The sequence below is a fragment of the Penaeus vannamei genome, chromosome 3, assembly GCF_042767895.1.
Source record: "Penaeus vannamei isolate JL-2024 chromosome 3, ASM4276789v1, whole genome shotgun sequence".
NCBI classification, from domain to species: domain Eukaryota; kingdom Metazoa; phylum Arthropoda; class Malacostraca; order Decapoda; family Penaeidae; genus Penaeus; species Penaeus vannamei.
The window spans coordinates 17,522,870-17,543,421 of NC_091551.1; the positions used below are offsets into that span (position 1 = coordinate 17,522,870).

A 20,552-nucleotide genomic window follows, 5' to 3' on the forward strand; every position below is an offset into this window, starting at 1 on the left:
AGGAGGCACGGTCGTGGACCACCTCCGAGTTGCCTTTGTCAGAAGGCAAAATGGTGACATCCTCCTTGCTTAGGATGTGAAAGGTCTCACGGTTTGTGCATTGTGTTTTTTTTCTGCCATATATGTGGTTGTGTATGCGTCAAAACCGTTGATTTGACATTCAGATTTAAAGAATTTTCGACGGGCTTCTAGAAGCAGAGGACGGTTGTAATGCTGCCACTTATATTTAGCCCTATTTTGAATACTGTAAGATTTATTGCCCAGTAAATTGTAGACAGATTGTCGGGGATGTTTTTCCTGATCATGCTGGACCGGGTACATTTTTGGAAAGGGGGGGGGGGTTGTTGTGAGGAGGAATAGTGGCAACACTGGGATAAGGGCACAAGGAAGTAGTCAGTCCTCTTTGAAATGCCATCACCCCAGGTAAGGCAGAGAGAACTCCTGTCGAGCGCGGATTTAACGGTAGAAATGTGGTCATAGGGAGATGTTAACCTGTGTAAGAATGGGGGGAAATACCCATACATGTACTTTGTAACTGAGTCCTCTATGAAAAAAGTGTTAGGCGAAGGGCCTCCCCCCCCCCGGCCCAAGTCCAGCAGAGTCCTAAACAGTTTAGTTATCGTAATCTATTATCAGTAAGTCTAATTTAGTCACTACATGTTGTTCCTTGAAGGGAGATTGATGTTCAGAATATGGTACTGGGGACGGGAAGTGATGTAGTGGTCCTTGAGTCTAGTTTAAGACAAGCCGAGTTTATTTTTTGTTTACTCTAGGGAGAGAAAATATAAATTTTTGTTCCTTGACATATGATGGCCAGGATGTAACCATGTAACCATCAAATTTCATGTAGAAATAACTATTTTAAACTGGAATAATCTTTATATAGACCCTATTCCATTAATACTACCAAACATTGCGAAGACCCAGTCACCAAAATAGGGGAGGATGGTTTTGGGATACCTCCTTATTTAAACAAAACCCAGATGGTGGCAGTGCTACTAAGTAGTTGTGTTAAAGGATTGATTTGAATATAAGGTGATAATATTAATTTCCAATTTCACAACATAAGATTTTTTTTTTTTTTTTTTTTTTTGGGGGGGGGGGTGTTAATATAAAATTTAGAATATGTGACCGACATCTGTGGCATATAATATGCAAACCCAAATATATATATATAGATATATATGTCTATCTATACATAATTACATACAAATATATATATATATATACATACAAATATAAATATATATATATATGTATATATATATATGTATATATATATATGTATATACATATATATATATATATATATATATATATATATATATATATATATATATATATATAGAGAGAGAGAGAGAGAGAGAGAGAGAGAGAGATGTGTATATAGATATATATGCATATATATATATATATATATATATATATATATATATGAAAATATATATATATATATATATATATATATATATATATATATATATATATATATATATATATATATATATATATATATATATATATATATATATATATATATATATATATATATATATATATATATATATATATATATATATATATATATATATATATATATATATATATTCATATATATATATATATATATATATATATATATATATATATATATATGAATATATATATATATATATATATATATATATATATATATATATATATATATATATATATATATATATATATATATATATATATATATATATATATATATATATATATATGTATATATATATATATATATATATATATATATATATATATATATATATATATATATATTTATCTAGTTTTCATAGCCAATCTGTTCTATACTCCGTTAATACTAAAATGCCAACTTTTTTAGGATTGCAGTTTAATACAATTTGCCTATCTATGCTGGCAATGAATAAATGCCTCGAGAAGCTGGAACCTCCCTGTCGAATCTCATCTTCGACCGCAGAATGTCGTACCAGGAGTTTTATCATTCTCCTCGACGGCAAGAGCTGGTATCTCCTCCACTGCAGGAGCTGGACCCTCCTCCTCGACGGTAGGAGCTGGAACTTTAACCTCCTCCTCGACGACAGGACCTTTAACCTCCTCCTCGACGAAAGGACCTTTAACCTCCTCCTCGACGACAGGACCTTTAACCTCCTCCTCGACGACAGGAACTTTAACCTCCTCCTCAACGGCAAGATATTTAACCTCCATGACGGCAGGAACTTTAACTTCCTCCTCGACGGCAGGAGCTTTAACCTCCTCCTCGACGGGAGGAACTTTAACCTCTTCCTTGACGACAGGACCTTTAACCTCCTCCTCGACGACAGAAACTTTAACCTCCTCCTCAACGGCAAGATATTTAACCTCCATGATGGCAGGAACTTTAACTTCCTCCTCGACGGTAGGAGCTTTAACCTCCTCCTCGTCGGCAGGAACTGTAATCTCCTCCTCGACGGCAGGAATTTTACCATTCTCTTCGACAGCAATACCTAATACCTCCTTTTCGAAAGCAGTAGCTTTAATGTCTTCCTCTACGGCAGGAGTTTTAACCTCCTCCTCGACGGCAGGAGCTGGACCCTCTTCCTCGACGGCAGTATCTTTAGAATCTTCCTCAACGACAGGAACTTTAAACTCCTCCTTGATGGCAGGAACTTTAACCTCCTCCTTGATGGCAGGAACTTTAACCTCCTCGACGGCAGGACCTGGTACGTCCTCCTCGGCGGCAGAAGCTTAAATCTCCAAGACGGCAGGAGTTTTACCATCCTCCTCGACGGTAGGAGCTGGAACTTTAACCTCCTCCTCGATGGCGGGAACTTTAACCTCTTCCTTGACAGCCGGAAATTTAACCTCCTCGACGGCAGGGCTTTAACCTTTTCCTCTACGACAGGAACTTTAACCTCTTCCTCGACGGCAAGATTTTTAACCTCCTCCTCGATCACAGGAACTTTAACCTCCTCGATGGCAGGAACTTTAACCTCCTACTCGAGGGCAAGATCTTTAACCTCCTCCTCATCGGCAGGAGCTTTAACCTCCTACTCGACGGCAAGGTCTTTAACTTCCTCCTCATCGACAGGAACTTTAACCTCCTCCTCAACGGCAGGAACTTTAACCTCCTCCTCGACGGCAGGAACTATAACTTCCTCGATGGCAGGAACTTTAACCTCCTCGGCGGCAAGATCTTCAACTTCCTCCTCGACGGCAGGATTTTTATCCTCCTCGACGACAGTACCTTTAACCTCCTCCTCGACGACAGGACCTTTAACCTCCTCCTCAACGGCAGGAACTATAACCTCCGCCTCGACTGCAGGAACTTTACCCTCCTCGACGGCAAGATCTTCAACTTCCTCCTCGACGACAGGACCTTTAACCTCCTCCTCGACGGCAGGAACTTTAGCCTCCTCGACCACAGGAGCTTTAACCTCCTCGATGGCAGAAACTTTAACCTCCTCGACGGCAGGAACTTTAACCTCCTACTCGAGGGCAAGATTTTTAACCTCCTCCTCGACGGCAGGATTTTTATCCTCCTCCTCGACGGCAGGAACTTTAACCTCCTCGACGGCAAGATCTTTAACTTCCTCGACGGCAGGAACTTTAACCTCCTACTCGAGGGCAAGATTTTTAACCTCCTCCTCGACGGCAGGATTTTTATCCTCCTCCTCGACGGCAGGAACTTTAGCCTCCTATTCAAGGGCATGATCTTTAACCTCCTCATCGAAGGCAGGATCGTTAATCTCCTCCTTGACAGCAGGAACTTTAACCTCCTCCTCGACGGAAGGATTCTTATCCTCCTCGACGGCAGGAACTTTAACCTCTTCGACGGCAAGATCTTGAACTTTCTCCTCGACGGCAGGATTTTTATCCTCGACGGCAGGAGTTTTACCATCCTCCTCGACGGCAGGAGCTGGACCCTCCTTCACGACGCTAGGAGTTTTACCATCCTCCTCGACGGCAGGAGATTGTATCTTCTCGACAGCAGGAGCTGGACCCATTTCCTCGACAGCAGTATCTTTAGCATCTTCCTCAACGGCAGTAACTTTAACCTTCTCCTCGAAGGCAGATTTAATCTCCTCCTTGATGGCTGGAACTTTAACCTAAACTGCAGGACCTGCTACCTCCTCAACGGCAGAATCTTTAATCTCCCCGACAGCAGGAACTTTAACCTCCTCCTCGACGGAAGGAACTTTAACTTCCTCCTCGACGGAAAGGTCTTTAACTTCCTCCTCGACGGCAGGATTTTTATCCTCCTCGACGGCAGGATTTTTATCCTCCTCGACGGCAGGATTTTTATCCTCCTCGACGGCAGGATTTTTATCCTCCTCCTCGACGGCAGGAGCTTCAACCTCCTCGATGGCAGGAACTTTAACCTCCTCGACGGCAAGATCTTTTATTTCCTCCTCGACGGCAGGATCTTTAACCTCCTCCTCGACGGCAGGAACTTTAACCTCCTCCTCGACGGCAGGAACTTTAACCTCCTCCTTGACCACAGGAACTTTAATCTCCTCCTCGACGGCAGGATTTTTATCCTCCTCCTCGACGGCAAGAACTTTAACTTCCTCCTTGACGGAAAGATCTTTAACTTCCTCCTCGACGGCAAGATCATTAACTTCCTCGACGGCAGGAACTTTAACCTCCTACTCGAGGGCAAGATTTTTAACCTCCTCCTCGACAGCAGGATTTTTATCCTCCTCCTCGACGGCAGGAACTTTAGCCTCCTATTCAAGGGCATGATCTTTAACCTCCTCCTCGAAGGCAGGATCGTTAATCTCCTCCTTGACAGCAGGAACTTTAACCTCCTCCTCGACGGAAGGATTTTTATCCTCCTCGACGGCAGGAATAACCTCTTCGACGGCAAGATCTTTAACTTCCTCCTCGACGGCAGGATTTTTATCCTCCTCGACGGCAGTTTAACCATCCTCCTCGACGGCAGGAGCTGGACCCTCCTTCACGACGCTAGGAGTTTTACCATCCTCCTCGACGGCAGGAGATTGTATCTTCTCGACAGCAGGAGCTGGACCCATTTCCTCGACAGCAGTATCTTTAGCATCTTCCTCAACGGCAGTAACTTTAACCTTCTCCTCGAAGGCAGATTTAATCTCCTCTTTGATGGCTGGAACTTTAACCTAAACTGCAGGACCTGCTACCTCCTCAACGGCAGAATCTTTAATCTCCCTGACAGCAGGAACTTTAACCTCCTCCTCGACGGAAGGAACTTTAACTTCCTCCTCGACGGCAGGATTTTTATCCTCCTCGACGGCAGGAGCTTCAACCTCCTCGATGGTAGGAACTTTAACCTCCTCGACGGCAAGATCTTTTATTTCCTCCTCGACGGCAGGATCTTTAACCTCCTCCTCGACGGCAGGAACTTTAACCTCCTCCTCGACGGCAGGAACTTTAATCTCCTTGACCACAGGAACTTTAATCTCCTCCTCGACGGCAGGATTTTTATCCTCCTCCTCGACGGCAAGAACTTTAACTTCCTCCTTGACGGAAAGATCTTTAACTTCCTCCTCGACGGCAAGATCTTTAACTTCCTCGACGGCAGGAACTTTAACCTCCTACTCGAGGGCAAGATTTTTAACCTCCTCCTCGACAGCAGGATTTTTATCCTCCTCCTCGACGGCAGGAACTTTAGCCTCCTATTCAAGGGCATGATCTTTAACCTCCTCCTCGAAGGCAGGATCGTTAATCTCCTCCTTGACAGCAGGAACTTTAACCTCCTCCTCGACGGCAAGATTTTTATCCACCTCGACGGCAGGAATAACCTCTTCGACGGCAAGTTCTTTAACTTCCTCCTCGACGGCAGGATTTTCATCCTCCTCGACGGCAGTTTAACCATCCTCCTCGACGGCAGGAGCTGGATCCTCCTTCACGACGCTAGGAGTTTTACCATCCTCCTCGACGGCAGGAGATTGTATCTTCTCGAGGGCAGGAGCTGGACCCATTTCCTCGACAGAAGTATCTTTAGCATCCTCCTCAACGGCAGTAACTTTAACCTTCTCCTCGAAGGCAGATTTAATCTCCTCTTTGATGGCTGGAACTTTAACCTAAACTGCAGGACCTGCTACCTCCTCAACGGCAGAATCTTTAATCTCCCCGACAGCAGGAACTTTAACCTCCTCCTCGACGGAAGGAACTTTAACTTCCTCCTCGACGGAAAGGTCTTTAACTTCCTCCTCGACGGCAGGATTTTTATCCTCCTCGACGGCAGGATTTTTATCCTCCTCGACGGCAGGATTTTTATCCTCCTCCTCGACGGCATGAGCTTTAACCTCCTCGATGGCAGGAACTTTAACCTCCTCGACGGCAAGATCTTTTATTTCCTCCTCGACGGCAGGATCTTTAACCTCCTCCTCGACGGCAGGAACTTTAACCTCCTCGACGGCAGGAACTTTAACCTCCTTGACCACAGGAACTTTAATCTCCTCCTCGACGGCAGGATTTTTATCCTCCTCCTCGACGGCAAGAACTTTAACTTCTTCCTTGACGGAAAGATCTTTAATTCCTCCTCGACGGCAGGATTTTTATCCTCCTCGACGGCAGGATTTTCATCCTCCTCGACGGCAGGAACTTTAACCTCCTCGACGGCAAGATCTTTAACTTCCTCCTCGACGGCAGGAGTTTTATCCTCCTCCGCGACGGCAGGAGTTTTACCATCCCCCTCGACGGCAGGAGATTGTATCTTCTCGACGGCAGGAGCTTGACAGCAGTATCTTTAGCATCTTCCTCAACGGCAGTAACTTTAACTTTCTCCTCGATGGCAGAAGATTTAATCTAATCCTTGATGTCAGGAACTTTAACCTCTTCCTTGACGGAGAGATCTTTACCCTCCTCCTCGACCACAGGAACTTTAGCCTCCTCGACCACAGGAGCTTTAACCTTCTCGATGGCAGAAACTTTAACCTCCTCGACGGCAGGAACTTTAACCTACTCCTCGAGGGCAAGATTTTTAACCTCCTCCTCGACGGCAGGATTTTTATCCTCCTCCTCGACGGCAGGAACTTTAACCTCGACGGCAAGATCTTTAACTTCCTCGACGGCAGGAACTTTAACCTCCTACTCGAGGGTAAGATTTTTAACCTCCTCCTCGACGGCAGGATTTTTATCCTCCTCCTCGACGGCAGGAACTTTAGCCTCCTATTCAAGGGCATGATCTTTAACCTTCTCATCGAAGGCAGGATCGTTAATCTCCTCCTTGACAGCAGGAACTTTAACCTCCTCCTCGACGGAAGGATTTTTATCCTCCTCGACGGCAGGAACTTTAACCTCTTCGACGGCAAGATCTTTAACTTCCTCCTCGACGGCAGGATTTTTATCCTCCTCGACGGCAGTAGTTTTACCATCCTCCTCGACGGCAGGAGCTGGACCCTCCTTAACGACGCTAGGAGTTTTACCATCCTCCTCGACGGCAGGAGATTGTATCTTCTTGACAGCAGGAGCTGGACCCATTTCCTCGACAGCAGTATCTTTAGCATCTTCCTCAACGGCAGTAACTTTAACCTTCTCCTCGAAGGCAGATTTAATCTCCTCCTTGATGGCTGGAACTTTAACCTAAACTGCAGGACCTGCTACCTCCTCAACGACAGAATCTTTAATCTCCCCGACAGCAGGAACTTTAACCTCCTCCTCGACGGAAGGAACTTTAACTTCCTCCTCGACGGAAAGGTCTTTAACTTCCTCCTCGACGGCAGGATTTTTATCCTCCTCGACGGCAGGATTTTTATCCTCCTCGACGGCAGGATTTTTATCCTCCTCCTCGACGGCAGGTGCTTTAACCTCCTCGATGGCAGGAACTTTAACCTCCTCGACGGCAAGATCTTTTATTTCCTCCTCGACGGCAGGATCTTTAACCTCCTCCTCGACGGCAGGAACTTTAACCTCCTCCTTGACCACAGGAACTTTAATCTCCTCCTCGACGGCAGGATTTTTATCCTCCTCCTCGACGGGCAAGAACTTTAACTTCCTCCTTGACGGAAAGATCTTTAACTTCCTCCTCGACGGCAGGATTTTCATCCTCCCCCTCGAAGGCAGGAGCTTTAACCTCCTCGATGGCAGGAACTTTAACCTCCTACTTGAGGGCAGGATCTTTAACCTCCTCCTCGACGGCAGGGATTTTAACCTCCTACTTGAGGGCAGGATCTTTAACCTCCTCCTCGACGGCAGGAACTTTAACCTCCTCCTCGACGGCAGGAACGTTAACCTCCTCCTCGACCACAGGAACTTTAACCTCCTCCTCGATGGCAGGAAGTTTAACCTCCTCGACGGCAAGATCTTTTATTTCCTCCTCGACGGCAGGATCTTTAACCTCCTCCTCGACGGCAGGAACTTTAACCTCCTCCTCGACGGCAGGAACTTTAACTTCCTCCTTGACGGAAAGATCTTTAACTTCCTCCTCGACGGCAAGATCTTTAACTTCCTCGACGGCAGGAACTTTAACCTCCTACTCGAGGGCAAGATTTTTAACCTCCTCCTCGACGGCAGGATTTTTATCTTCCTCCTCGACGGCAGGAACTTTAGCCTCCTATTCAAGGGCATGTTCTTTAACCTCCTCCTCGAAGGTAGGATCGTTAATCTCCTCCTTGACAGCAGGAACTTTAACCTCCTCGTCGACGGCAGGATTTTTATCCTCCTCGACGGCAGGAACTTTAACCTCTTCGACGGCAAGATCTTTAACTTCCTCCTCGACGGCAGGATTTTTACCCTCCTCGACGGCAGGAGTTTTACCATCCTCCTCGACGGCAGGAGCTGGAACCTCCTTCACGACGCTAGGAGTTTTACCATCCTCCTCGACGGCAGGAGATTGTATCTTCTCGAGGGCAGGAGCTGGACCCATTTCCTCGACAGCAGTATCTTTAGCATCCTCCTCAACGGCAGTAACTTTAACCTTCTCCTCGAAGGCAGATTTAATCTCCTCTTTGATGGCTGGAACTTTAACCTAAACTGCAGGACCTGCTACCTCCTCAACGGCAGAATCTTTAATCTCCCCGACAGCAGGAACTTTAACCTCCTCCTCGACGCAAGGAACTTTAACTTCCTCCTCGACGGAAAGGTCTTTAACTTCCTCCTCGACGGCAGGATTTTTATCCTCCTCGACGGCAGGATATTTATCCTCCTCGACGGCAGGATTTTTATCCTCCTCCTCGACGGCAGGAGCTTTAACCTCCTCGATGGCAGGAACTTTAACCTCCTCGACGGCAAGATCTTTTATTTCCTCCTCGACGGCTGGATCTTTAACCTCCTCCTCGACGGCAGGAACTTTAACCTCCTCCTTGACCACATGAACTTTAATCTCCTCCTCGACGGCAGGATTTTTATCCTCCTCCTCGACGGGCAAGAACTTTAACTTCCTCCTTGACGGAAAGATCTTTAACTTCCTCCTCGACGGCAGGATTTTTATCCTCCTCGACGGCAGGATTTTCATCCTCCCCCTCGACGGCAGGAGCTTTAACCTCCTCGATGGAGGGAACTTTAACCTCCTACTTGAGGGCAGGATCTTTAACCTCCTTCTCGACGGCAGGGACTTTAACCTCCGACTTGAGGGCAGGATCTTTAACCTCCTCCTCGACGGCAGGAACTTTAACCTCCTCCTCGACGGCAGGAACGTTAACCTCCTCCTCGACCACAGGAACTTTAACCTCCTCCTCGATGGCAGGATTTTTATCCTCCTCGACGGCAGGAACTTTAACCTCCTCGACGGCAAGATCTTTAACTTCCTCCTCGACGGCAGGAGTTTTACCATCCTCCTCGACGGCAGGAGCTGGACGCTCCTTCTCGACGCCAGGAGTTTTACCATCCTCCTCGACGGAAGGAGCTTATATTTTCTTTAGGGCAGGAGCTGGACCCATTTCCTCGACAACAGTATCTTTAGCATCTTCCTCAACTGCTGTAACTTTATCCTTCTCGATGGCAGAAGATTTAATCTCATCCTTGATGGCGGGAACTTTAATCTCCTCCTTGACGAAGAGATCTTAACCCTCCTCCTCGACGGCAGGAACTTTAACCTCCTACACCACAGGAGCTTTACCGTCCTCGATGGCAGGAACTTTAACCTCCTCGACGGCAAGATCTTTAACTTCCTCCTCGACTGCAGGATTTTTATCCTCCTCCTCGACGGCAGGAACTTTAGCCTCCTACTCGTGGGCAAGATCTTTAACCTCCTCCTAGACGGCAGGAACTTTAATCTCCTCCTCGACGGCAGGATTTTTATCCTTCTCCTCGACGGCAGGAGCTTTAATCTTCACAATGGCAAGAACTTTAACTTCCTCCTCGACGGCAGGATTTTTATCCTCCTCGACGGCAAGATTTTTATCCTCCTCGACAGCAGGATTTTTATCCTCCTCTTCGATGGCAGGAGCTTTAACTTCCTCGATGGCAAGATCTTTAATTTCCTCCTCGACGGCAGGATTTTTATCCTCCTCCTCGACGGCAGGGACTTTAACCTCCTACTCGAGGGCAAAATCTTTAACCTCCTCGACGGCAGGAACTTTAACCTCCTCCTCGACGGCAGGATCGTTAACCTCCTCCTCGACCACAGGAACTTTAACCTCCTCCTCGACGGCAGGATTTTTATCCTCCTCCTCGACGGCAGAAACTTTAGCATTTTCCTCAACGGCTGTAACTTTATCCTTCTCGATGGCAGAAGATTTAATCTCATCCTTGATGGCAGGAAATTTAAACTCCTCCTTGACGGAGAGATCTTTACCCTCCTCCTCGACGGCAGGAACTTTAACCTCCTCGACCACAGGAGCTTTACCCACTTCGATGGCAGGAACTTTAACCTCCTCGACGGCAAGATCTTTATCCTCCTCCTCGAGGGCAGTAACTTTAGCCTCCTACTCGAGGGCAAGATCTTTAACCTCCTCCTCGATGGCAGGAACTTTAACCTCCTCCTCGACGGCAGGAATGTTAACCTCCTCCTCGACGGCAGGATTTTTATCCTCCTCGACGGCAGGAACTTTAACCTCCTCGACGGCAAGATCTTTAACTTCCTCCTCGACGGCAGGATTTTTATCCTCGTCCTCGACGGCAGGAGTTTTACCATCCTCCTTGACGGCAGGAGCTGGACGCTCTTTGACGCCGCCAGGAGTTTTACCGTCCTCCTCGACGGCAGGAGATTATATCTTCTGGACGGCAGGATTTGGACCCATTTCCCCGACAGCAGTATCTTTAGCATCTTCCTTAACGGCAGTAACTTTAACCGTCTCCTCGATGGCAGAAGATTTAATCTCATCCTTGATGGCAGGAACTTTAACCTCCTCCTTGACGCTAAGATCTTTACCCTCCTCCTCGACGGCAGGAACTTTAACCTCCTCGACGGCAAGATCTTTAACTTCCTCCTCGACGGCAGGATTTTCCTCCTCCTCGACGGCAGGAACTTTAACCTCCTCCTCGACAGCAGGATTTTTATCCTCCTCCTCGACGCCAGGAACTTTAACCTCCTCCTGGACAGCAGGAATTTTATCCTCCTCCTCGATGGCAGGAACTTTAACATCCTCAACGGCAAGATATTTAACTTCCTCCTCGACGGCAGGATTTTTATTCTACACGACGGCAGGAGTTTTACCATCCTCCTCGACGGCAGGAGCTGGATGCTCCTTCTCGACGCCAGGAGTTTTACCATCCTCCTCGATGGCAGGAGATTGTATCTTCTCGAGGGCAGGAGCTGGACCCATTTCCTCGACAGCAGTATCTTTAGCATCTTCCTCAACGGCAGTAACTTTAACCTTCTCCTCGAAGGCAGATTTAATCTCCTCTTTGATGGCTGGAACTTTAACCTAAACTGCAGGACCTGCTACCTCCTCAACGGCAGAATCTTTAATCTCCCTGACAGCAGGAACTTTAACCTCCTCCTCGACGGAAGGAACTTTAACTTCCTCCTGGACGGCAGGATTTTTATCCTCCTCGACGGCAGGATTTTTATCCTCCTCGACGGCAGGAGCTTCAACCTCCTCGATGGCAGGAACTTTAACCTCCTCGACGGCAAGATCTTTTATTTCCTCCTCGACGGCAGGATCTTTAACCTCCTCCTCGACGGCAGGAACTTTAACCTCCTCCTCGACGGCAGGAACTTTAATCTCCTTGACCACAGGAACTTTAATCTCCTCCTCGACGGCAGGATTTTTATCCTCCTCCTCGACGGCAAGAACTTTAACTTCCTCCTTGACGGAAAGATCTTTAACTTCCTCCTCGACGGCAAGATCTTTAACTTCCTCGACGGCAGGAACTTTAACCTCCTACTCGAGGGCAAGATTTTTAACCTCCTCCTCGACAGCAGGATTTTTATCCTCCTCCTCGACGGCAGGAACTTTAGCCTCCTATTCAAGGGCATGATCTTTAACCTCCTCGAAGGCAGGATCGTTAATCTCCTCCTTGACAGCAGGAACTTTAACCTCCTCCTCGACGGCAAGATTTTTATCCACCTCGACGGCAGGAATAACCTCTTCGACGGCAAGTTCTTTAACTTCCTCCTCGACGGCAGGATTTTCATCCTCCTCGACGGCAGTTTAACCATCCTCCTCGACGGCAGGAGCTGGATCCTCCTTCACGACGCTAGGAGTTTTACCATCCTCCTCGACGGCAGGAGATTGTATCTTCTCGAGGGCAGGAGCTGGACCCATTTCCTCGACAGAAGTATCTTTAGCATCCTCCTCAACGGCAGTAACTTTAACCTTCTCCTCGAAGGCAGATTTAATCTCCTCTTTGATGGCTGGAACTTTAACCTAAACTGCAGGACCTGCTACCTCCTCAACGGCAGAATCTTTAATCTCCCCGACAGCAGGAACTTTAACCTCCTCCTCGACGGAAGGAACTTTAACTTCCTCCTCGACGGAAAGGTCTTTAACTTCCTCCTCGACGGCAGGATTTTTATCCTCCTCGACGGCAGGATTTTTATCCTCCTCGACGGCAGGATTTTTATCCTCCTCCTCGACGGCATGAGCTTTAACCTCCTCGATGGCAGGAACTTTAACCTCCTCGACGGCAAGATCTTTTATTTCCTCCTCGACGGCAGGATCTTTAACCTCCTCCTCGACGGCAGGAACTTTAACCTCCTCGACGGCAGGAACTTTAACCTCCTTGACCACAGGAACTTTAATCTCCTCCTCGACGGCAGGATTTTTATCCTCCTCCTCGACGGCAAGAACTTTAACTTCTTCCTTGACGGAAAGATCTTTAATTCCTCCTCGACGGCAGGATTTTTATCCTCCTCGACGGCAGGATTTTCATCCTCCTCGACGGCAGGAACTTTAACCTCCTCGACGGCAAGATCTTTAACTTCCTCCTCGACGGCAGGAGTTTTATCCTCCTCCGCGACGGCAGGAGTTTTACCATCCCCCTCGACGGCAGGAGATTGTATCTTCTCGACGGCAGGAGCTTGACAGCAGTATCTTTAGCATCTTCCTCAACGGCAGTAACTTTAACTTTCTCCTCGATGGCAGAAGATTTAATCTAATCCTTGATGTCAGGAACTTTAACCTCTTCCTTGACGGAGAGATCTTTACCCTCCTCCTCGACGGCAGGAACTTTAGCCTCCTCGACCACAGGAGCTTTAACCTTCTCGATGGCAGAAACTTTAACCTCCTCGACGGCAGGAACTTTAACCTACTCCTCGAGGGCAAGATTTTTAACCTCCTCCTCGACGGCAGGATTTTTATCCTCCTCCTCGACGGCAGGAACTTTAACCTCGACGGCAAGATCTTTAACTTCCTCGACGGCAGGAACTTTAACCTCCTACTCGAGGGTAAGATTTTTAACCTCCTCCTCGACGGCAGGATTTTTATCCTCCTCCTCGACGGCAGGAACTTTAGCCTCCTATTCAAGGGCATGATCTTTAACCTTCTCATCGAAGGCAGGATCGTTAATCTCCTCCTTGACAGCAGGAACTTTAACCTCCTCCTCGACGGAAGGATTTTTATCCTCCTCGACGGCAGGAACTTTAACCTCTTCGACGGCAAGATCTTTAACTTCCTCCTCGACGGCAGGGTTTTTATCCTCCTCGACGGCAGTAGTTTTACCATCCTCCTCGACGGCAGGAGCTGGACCCTCCTTAACGACGCTAGGAGTTTTACCATCCTCCTCGACGGCAGGAGATTGTATCTTCTTGACAGCAGGAGCTGGACCCATTTCCTCGACAGCAGTATCTTTAGCATCTTCCTCAACGGCAGTAACTTTAACCTTCTCCTCGAAGGCAGATTTAATCTCCTCCTTGATGGCTGGAACTTTAACCTAAACTGCAGGACCTGCTACCTCCTCAATGACAGAATCTTTAATCTCCCCGACAGCAGGAACTTTAACCTCCTCCTCGACGGAAGGAACTTTAACTTCCTCCTCGACGGAAAGGTCTTTAACTTCCTCCTCGACGGCAGGATTTTTATCCTCCTCGACGGCAGGATTTTTATCCTCCTCCTCGACGGCAGGTGCTTTAACCTCCTCGATGGCAGGAACTTTAACCTCCTCGACGGCAAGATCTTTTATTTCCTCCTCGACGGCAGGATCTTTAACCTCCTCCTCGACGGCAGGAACTTTAACCTCCTCCTTGACCACAGGAACTTTAATCTCCTCCTCGACGGCAGGATTTTTATCCTCCTCCTCGACGGGCAAGAACTTTAACTTCCTCCTTGACGGAAAGATCTTTAACTTCCTCCTCGACGGCAGGATTTTTATCCTCCTCGACGGCAGGATTTTCATCCTCCCCCTCGAAGGCAGGAGCTTTAACCTCCTCGATGGCAGGAACTTTAACCTCCTACTTGAGGGCAGGATCTTTAACCTCCTCCTCGACGGCAGGGACTTTAACCTCCTACTTGAGGGCAGGATCTTTAACCTCCTCCTCGACGGCAGGAACGTTAACCTCCTCCTCGACCACAGGAACTTTAACCTCCTCCTCGATGGCAGGAAGTTTAACCTCCTCGACGGCAAGATCTTTTATTTCCTCCTCGACGGCAGGATCTTTAACCTCCTCCTCGACGGCAGGAACTTTAACCTCCTCCTCGACGGCAGGAACTTTAACTTCCTCCTTGACGGAAAGATCTTTAACTTCCTCCTCGACGGCAAGATCTTTAACTTCCTCGACGGCAGGAACTTTAACCTCCTACTCGAGGGCAAGATTTTTAACCTCCTCCTCGACGGCAGGATTTTTATCTTCCTCCTCGACGGCAGGAACTTTAGCCTCCTATTCAAGGGCATGTTCTTTAACCTCCTCCTCGAAGGTAGGATCGTTAATCTCCTCCTTGACAGCAGGAACTTTAACCTCCTCCTCGACGGCAGGATTTTTATCCTCCTCGACGGCAGGAACTTTAACCTCTTCGACGGCAAGATCTTTAACTTCCTCCTCGACGGCAGGATTTTTATCCTCCTCGACGGCAGGAGTTTTACCATCCTCCTCGACGGCAGGAGCTGGACGCTCCTTCACGACGCCAGGAGTTTTACCATCCTCCTCGACGGCAGGAGATTGTATCTTCTGGACGGCAGGAGCTGGACCCATTTCCTCGACAGCAGTATCTTTAGCATCTTCCTCAACGGCAGTAACTTTAACCTTCTCCTCGATGGCAGAAGATTTAATCTCCTCCTTGATTGCAGGAACTTTAACCTCCTCCTTGATGGAGAGATCTTTACCCTCCTCCTCGACGGCAGGAGCTTTAACATTCTCGAAGGCAGGAACTTTAACCTCCTCGACGGCAAGATATTTAACTTCCTCCTCGACGGCAGGATTTTTATCCTCCTCGACGGCAGGAACTTTAACCTCCTCCTCGACGGCAGGAACTTTATCCTCCTCCTCGACGGCAGGATTTTTATCCTCCTCCTCGACGGCAGGAACTTTAACCTCCTCCTCGACGGCAAGATCTTTAACTTCCTCCTCGACGGCAGGATTTTTATCCTCCTCCTCGACGGCAGGAGTTTTACCATCCTCCTCGACGGCAGGAGCTGGACGCTCCTTCTCGACGCCAGGAGTTTTACCATCCTCCTCGACGGCAGGAGCTTATATTTTCTTTAGGGCAGGAGCTGAACCCATTTCCTCGACAGCAGTATCTTTAGCATCTTCCTCAACTGCTGTAACTTAATCCTTCTCGATGGCAGAAGATTTAATCTCATCCTTGATGGCGGGAACTTTAACCTCCTCCTTGACGGAGAGATCTTAACCCTCCTCCTCGACGACAGGAACTTTAACCTCCTAGACCACAGGAGCTTTACCCTCCTCGATGGCAGGAACTTTAACCTCCTCGACGGCAAGATCTTTAACTTCCTCCTCGACGGCAGGATTTTTATCCTCCTCCTCGACGGCAGGAACTTTAGCCTCCTACTCGTGGGCAAGATCTTTAACCTCCTCCTACGCGGCAGGAACTTTAATCTCCTCCTCGACGGCAGGATTTTTATCCTTCTCCTCGACGGCAGGAACTTTAATCTACACGATGGCAAGAACTTTAACTTCCTCCTCGACGGCAGGATTTTTATCCTCCTCGACAGCAGGATTTTTATCCTCCTCGACAGCAGGATTTTTATCCTCCTCGACGGCAGGAGCTTTAACCTCCTCGATGGCAAGATCTTTAATTTCCTCCTCGACGGCAGGATTTTTATCCTCCTCCTCGACGGCAGGAACTTTAACCTCCTACTCGAGGGCAAGATCTTTAACCTCCTCCTCGACGGCAGGAACTTTAACCTCCTCCTCGACGGCAGGAACGTTAACCTCCTCCTCGACTACAGGAACTTTAACCTCCTCCTCGACGGCAGGATTTTTATCCTCCTCCTCGACGGCAGGAACTTTAGCATCTTCCTCAACGGCTGTAACTTTATCCTTCTCGATGGCAGAAGATTTAATCTCATCCTTGATGGCAGGAACTTTAACCTTCTCATTGACGGATAGATCTTTACCCTCCTCCTCGATGGCAGGAACTTTAACCTCCTCGACGGCAAGATCTTTAACTTCCTCCTCGACGACAGGATTTTTATCCTCCTCCTCGACGGCAGGAACTTTAGCCTCCTACTCGAGGGCAAGATCTTTACCCTCCTCCTCGACGGCAGGAACTTTAACCTCCTCCTCGACGGCAGGAATGTTAACCTCCTCCTCGACGGCAGGATTTTTATCCTCCTCGACGGCAGGAACTTTAACCTCCTCGACGGCAAGATCTTTAACTTCCTCCTCGACGGCAGGATTTTTATCCTCCTCCTCGACGGCAGGAGTTTTACCATCCTCCTCGACGGCAGGAGCTGGACGCTCCTTGACGCCGCCAGGAGTTATACCGTCCTCTTCGACGGCAGGAGATTATATCTTCTGGACGGCAGGATTTTGACCCATTTCCTCGACAGCAGTATCTTTAGCATCTTCCTCAACGGCAGTAACTTTAACCGTCTCCTCGATGGCAGAAGATTTAATCTCATCCTTGATGGCAGGAACTTTAACCTCCTCCTTGACGCTAAGATCTTTACCCTCCTCCTCGACGGCAGGAACTTTAACCTCCTCGACGGCAAGATCTTTAACTTCCTCCTCGACGGCAGGATTTTTATCCTCCTCGACGGCAGGAACTTTAACCTCCTCCTCGACGGCAGGAACTTTAACCTCCTCCTCGACGGCAGGAACTTTAACCTCCTCCTCGACGGCAGGATTTTTATCCTCCTCCTCGACGGCAGGAACTTTAACCTCCTCGACGGCAAGATCTTTAACTTCCTCCTCGACGGCAGGATTTTTATCCTCCTCGACGGCAGGAGTTTTACCATCCTCCTCGACGGCAGGAGCTGGACGCTCCTTCTCGACGCCAGGAGTTTTACCATCCTCCTCGACGGCAGGAGCTGGTATCTTCTCGAGGGCAGGAGCTGGACCCACTTCCTCGACAGCAGTATCTTTAGCATCTTCCTCAACGGCTGTAACTTTATCCTTCTCCTCGATGGCAGAAGATTTAATCTCATCCTTGATGGCAGGAACTTTAACCTCCTCCTTGACGGAGAGATCTTTACCCTCCTCCTCGACGGCAGGAACTTTAACCTCCTCGATGGCAGGAACTTTAACCTCCTCGACGGCAGGATTTTTATCCTCCTCGACGGCAGGAACTTTAGCCTCCTACTCGAGGGCAAGATCTTTAACCTCCTCCTCGAGGGCAGGAACGTTAACCTCCTCCTCGACAGTAGGAGCTTTAACCTCCTCCTCGACGGCAGGATTTTTATACTCCTCCTCGACGGCAGGAACTTTAACCTCCTCGACGGCAAGATCTTTAACTTCCTCCTCGAGAGCAGGATTTTTATCCTCCTCGACGGCAGGAGTTTTACAATCCTCCTCGACGGCAGGAGCTGGACGCTCCTTGATGACGCCAGGAGTTTTACCATCCTCCTCGACGGCAGGAGATTTATATTCTGGACGGCAGGAGCTGGACCCATTTCCTCGACAGCAGTATCTTTAGCATTAACGGCAGTAACTTTAACCTTCTCCTCGATGGCAGAAGATTTAATCTCATCCTTGATGGCAGGAACTTTAACCTCTTCCTTGACGGGGAGATCTTTACCCTCCTCCTCGACCACAGGAGCTTTAACCTCCCCGATGGAAGGAACTTTAACCTCCTCGATGGCAAGATCTTTAACTTCTTCCTCGACGGCAGGATTTTTATCCTCCTCTTCGACGACAAGAACTTTAACCTCCTCGACGGCAAGATCTTTACCTTCCTCCCCGACGGCAGGATTTTTATCATCATCCTCGACGGCAGGAACTATAACCTCCATATAGACAGCAGGAGATGGACGCTCCTTCTTGACACTAGGAGTTTTATCATCCTCCTTGACGGCAGGAGCTGGTATCTTCTCGACGGCAGGAGCTGGACCCATTTCCTCGACTGCAGTATCTTTAGCATCTTCCTCAACGGCAGTAACTTTAACCTTCTCCTCGATGGCAGAAGATTTAATCTCCTCCTTGATGGCAGGAACTTTAACCTAAACTGCAGGACCTGCTACCTCCTCGACGGCAGAAGCTTTAATCTCCCAGACGGCAGGAAGTTTAACCTCCTCCTCGACATGACCTTTAACCTCCTCCTTGACCACACGAACTTTAACCTCCCCGAAGGCAGGAACTTTAACTTCCTCCTCGACGGCAAGATCTTTAACTTCCTCCTCGACGGCAGGATTTTTATCTTCCTCGACGGCAGGATTTTTATCCTCCTCGACGGCAGGAGCTTTAACCTCCTCGATGGCAGGAACTTTAACCTCCTCGACGGCAAGATCTTTAATTTCCTCTTCGATGGCAGGATTTTTATCCTCCTCGACGGCAGGAACTTTAACCTCCTACTCGAGTGCAAGATCTTTAACCTCCTCCTCGACCACAGGAACTTTACCCTCCTCCTCGACGGCAGGTACTTTAACCTCCTCGACGGCAAGATCTTTAACATCCTCCTCGACGGCAGGATTTTTATCATCCTCCTCGACGGCAGGAACTTTAACCTCCTCCTCGACGGCAGGAGATGGACGCTCCTTCTCGACGCTAGGAGTTTTACCATCCTCCTCGACGGCAGGAGCTGGTATCTTCTCGACGGCAGGAGCTGGACCCATTTCCTCGACAGCAGTATCTTTAGCATCTTCCTCAACGGCAGTAACTTTAACCTTCTCCTCGAAGGCAGATTTAATCTCCTCCTTGATGGCAGGAACTTTAACCTAAACTGCAGGACCTGCTACCTCCTCAACGGCAGAAGCTTTAATCTCCCCGACGGCAGGAACTTTAACCTCCTCCTCGACGACAGGACCTTTAACCTCCTCCTCGACGACACGAACTTTAACCTCCCCGACGGCAAAAACTTTAACCTCCTCCTCTACGGCAAGATCTTTACTCTCCTACTCGACGGCAGGGGCTTTAACCTCCTCGATGACAGGAACTTTAACCTCCTCGACGGCAAGATCATTAATTTCCTCCTCGACGGCTGGATTTTTATCCTCCTCCTCGAAGGCAAGAACTTTAACCTCCTACTCGAGGGCAGGATCTTTAACCTCCTCCTCGACGGCAGGAACGTTAACCTCCTCCTCGACGGCAGGAACTTTAACCTCCTCCACAACGGCAGGATTTTTATCCTCCTCGACGGCAGGAACATTAAACTCCTCGACGGCAAGATCTTTAACTTCCTCCTAGAAGGCAGTATTTTTATCCTCCTCCTAGAAGGCAGTATTTTTATCCTCCTCCTCGACGGCAGGAGTTTTACCATCCTCCTCGACGGCAGGAGCTTGTATCATCTCGAGGGCAGGAGCTGGACCCATTTCCTCGACAGCAGTATCTTTAGCATCTTCCTCAACGGCAGTAACTTTAACCTTCTCCTCGATGGCAGATTTAATCTCATCCTTGATGGCAGGAATTTTAACCTCCTCCTTGACGGAGAGATCTTTACCCTCCTCCTCGACGGCAGGAACTTTAACCTCCTCGACCACAGGAGCTTTACCCTCCTCGATGGCAGGAACTTTAACCTCCTCGACGGCAAGATCTTTAACTTCCTCCTCGACGGCAGGATTTTTATCCTCCTCGACGGCAGGAACTTTAGCCTCCTACTCGAGGGCAAGATCTTTAACCTCCTCCTCGACGG

At 48.3% G+C, this 20,552-nt stretch overlaps 6 protein-coding genes across 6 annotated transcripts in view; all 6 read right to left on the minus strand.

Moving 5' to 3' along the window:
• Window positions 1-1,968: 1,968 nt before the first annotated feature.
• On the minus strand, window positions 1,969-4,010 carry LOC113819194 (neurofilament heavy polypeptide-like). Its single transcript, XM_070115453.1, has 4 exons — window positions 3,726-4,010; window positions 3,105-3,491; window positions 2,892-2,999; window positions 1,969-2,733 (listed from the first exon to the last, which is right to left on the minus strand). Exons 1-4 carry the CDS (start codon window positions 4,008-4,010, stop codon window positions 1,969-1,971), a joined length of 1,545 nt encoding a protein of 514 aa, XP_069971554.1.
• Window positions 4,011-7,945: 3,935 nt separating this feature from the next.
• LOC138859656 (uncharacterized) lies at window positions 7,946-8,851 on the minus strand. The gene is made up of 3 exons (XM_070115463.1): window positions 8,705-8,851; window positions 8,324-8,458; window positions 7,946-8,086 (listed from the first exon to the last, which is right to left on the minus strand). The coding sequence occupies exons 1-3, from the start codon at window positions 8,849-8,851 to the stop codon at window positions 7,946-7,948; spliced, it is 423 nt and encodes a 140-aa protein (XP_069971564.1).
• Window positions 8,852-9,830: 979 nt separating this feature from the next.
• Window positions 9,831-11,248, minus strand: LOC138859662 (uncharacterized). Its single transcript, XM_070115471.1, has 4 exons — window positions 11,057-11,248; window positions 10,509-10,850; window positions 10,185-10,460; window positions 9,831-9,914 (listed from the first exon to the last, which is right to left on the minus strand). Exons 1-4 carry the CDS (start codon window positions 11,246-11,248, stop codon window positions 9,831-9,833), a joined length of 894 nt encoding a protein of 297 aa, XP_069971572.1.
• A 310-nt stretch (window positions 11,249-11,558) lies between these two features.
• Window positions 11,559-14,139, minus strand: LOC138859669 (neurofilament heavy polypeptide-like). The gene is made up of 7 exons (XM_070115482.1): window positions 13,852-14,139; window positions 13,492-13,617; window positions 13,268-13,372; window positions 13,038-13,172; window positions 12,564-12,737; window positions 12,039-12,251; window positions 11,559-11,792 (listed from the first exon to the last, which is right to left on the minus strand). Exons 1-7 carry the CDS (start codon window positions 14,137-14,139, stop codon window positions 11,559-11,561), a joined length of 1,275 nt encoding a protein of 424 aa, XP_069971583.1.
• A 102-nt stretch (window positions 14,140-14,241) lies between these two features.
• Window positions 14,242-14,703, minus strand: LOC138859674 (gelsolin-related protein of 125 kDa-like). The gene has a single exon (XM_070115488.1). The coding sequence runs from the start codon at window positions 14,701-14,703 to the stop codon at window positions 14,242-14,244; it is 462 nt and encodes a 153-aa protein (XP_069971589.1).
• Window positions 14,704-14,758: 55 nt separating this feature from the next.
• The window catches only part of LOC138859682 (neurofilament heavy polypeptide-like), a 7,296-nt gene continuing 1,502 nt past the window's right edge, over window positions 14,759-20,552 (minus strand). Inside the window, exons 3-17 of the mRNA XM_070115497.1 lie at window positions 20,191-20,514; window positions 19,969-20,103; window positions 19,660-19,815; window positions 19,429-19,617; window positions 19,171-19,272; window positions 18,271-18,903; window positions 17,722-18,064; window positions 17,156-17,256; window positions 16,712-16,990; window positions 16,433-16,618; window positions 16,204-16,309; window positions 15,916-15,990; window positions 15,350-15,648; window positions 14,969-15,103; window positions 14,759-14,812 (exon numbers count right to left, since the gene is read on the minus strand). Coding sequence (XP_069971598.1) covers window positions 14,759-14,812; window positions 14,969-15,103; window positions 15,350-15,648; window positions 15,916-15,990; window positions 16,204-16,309; window positions 16,433-16,618; window positions 16,712-16,990; window positions 17,156-17,256; window positions 17,722-18,064; window positions 18,271-18,903; window positions 19,171-19,272; window positions 19,429-19,617; window positions 19,660-19,815; window positions 19,969-20,103; window positions 20,191-20,514 — 3,117 coding nt within the window. The remainder of the gene's footprint in view (window positions 14,813-14,968; window positions 15,104-15,349; window positions 15,649-15,915; window positions 15,991-16,203; window positions 16,310-16,432; window positions 16,619-16,711; window positions 16,991-17,155; window positions 17,257-17,721; window positions 18,065-18,270; window positions 18,904-19,170; window positions 19,273-19,428; window positions 19,618-19,659; window positions 19,816-19,968; window positions 20,104-20,190; window positions 20,515-20,552) is intronic.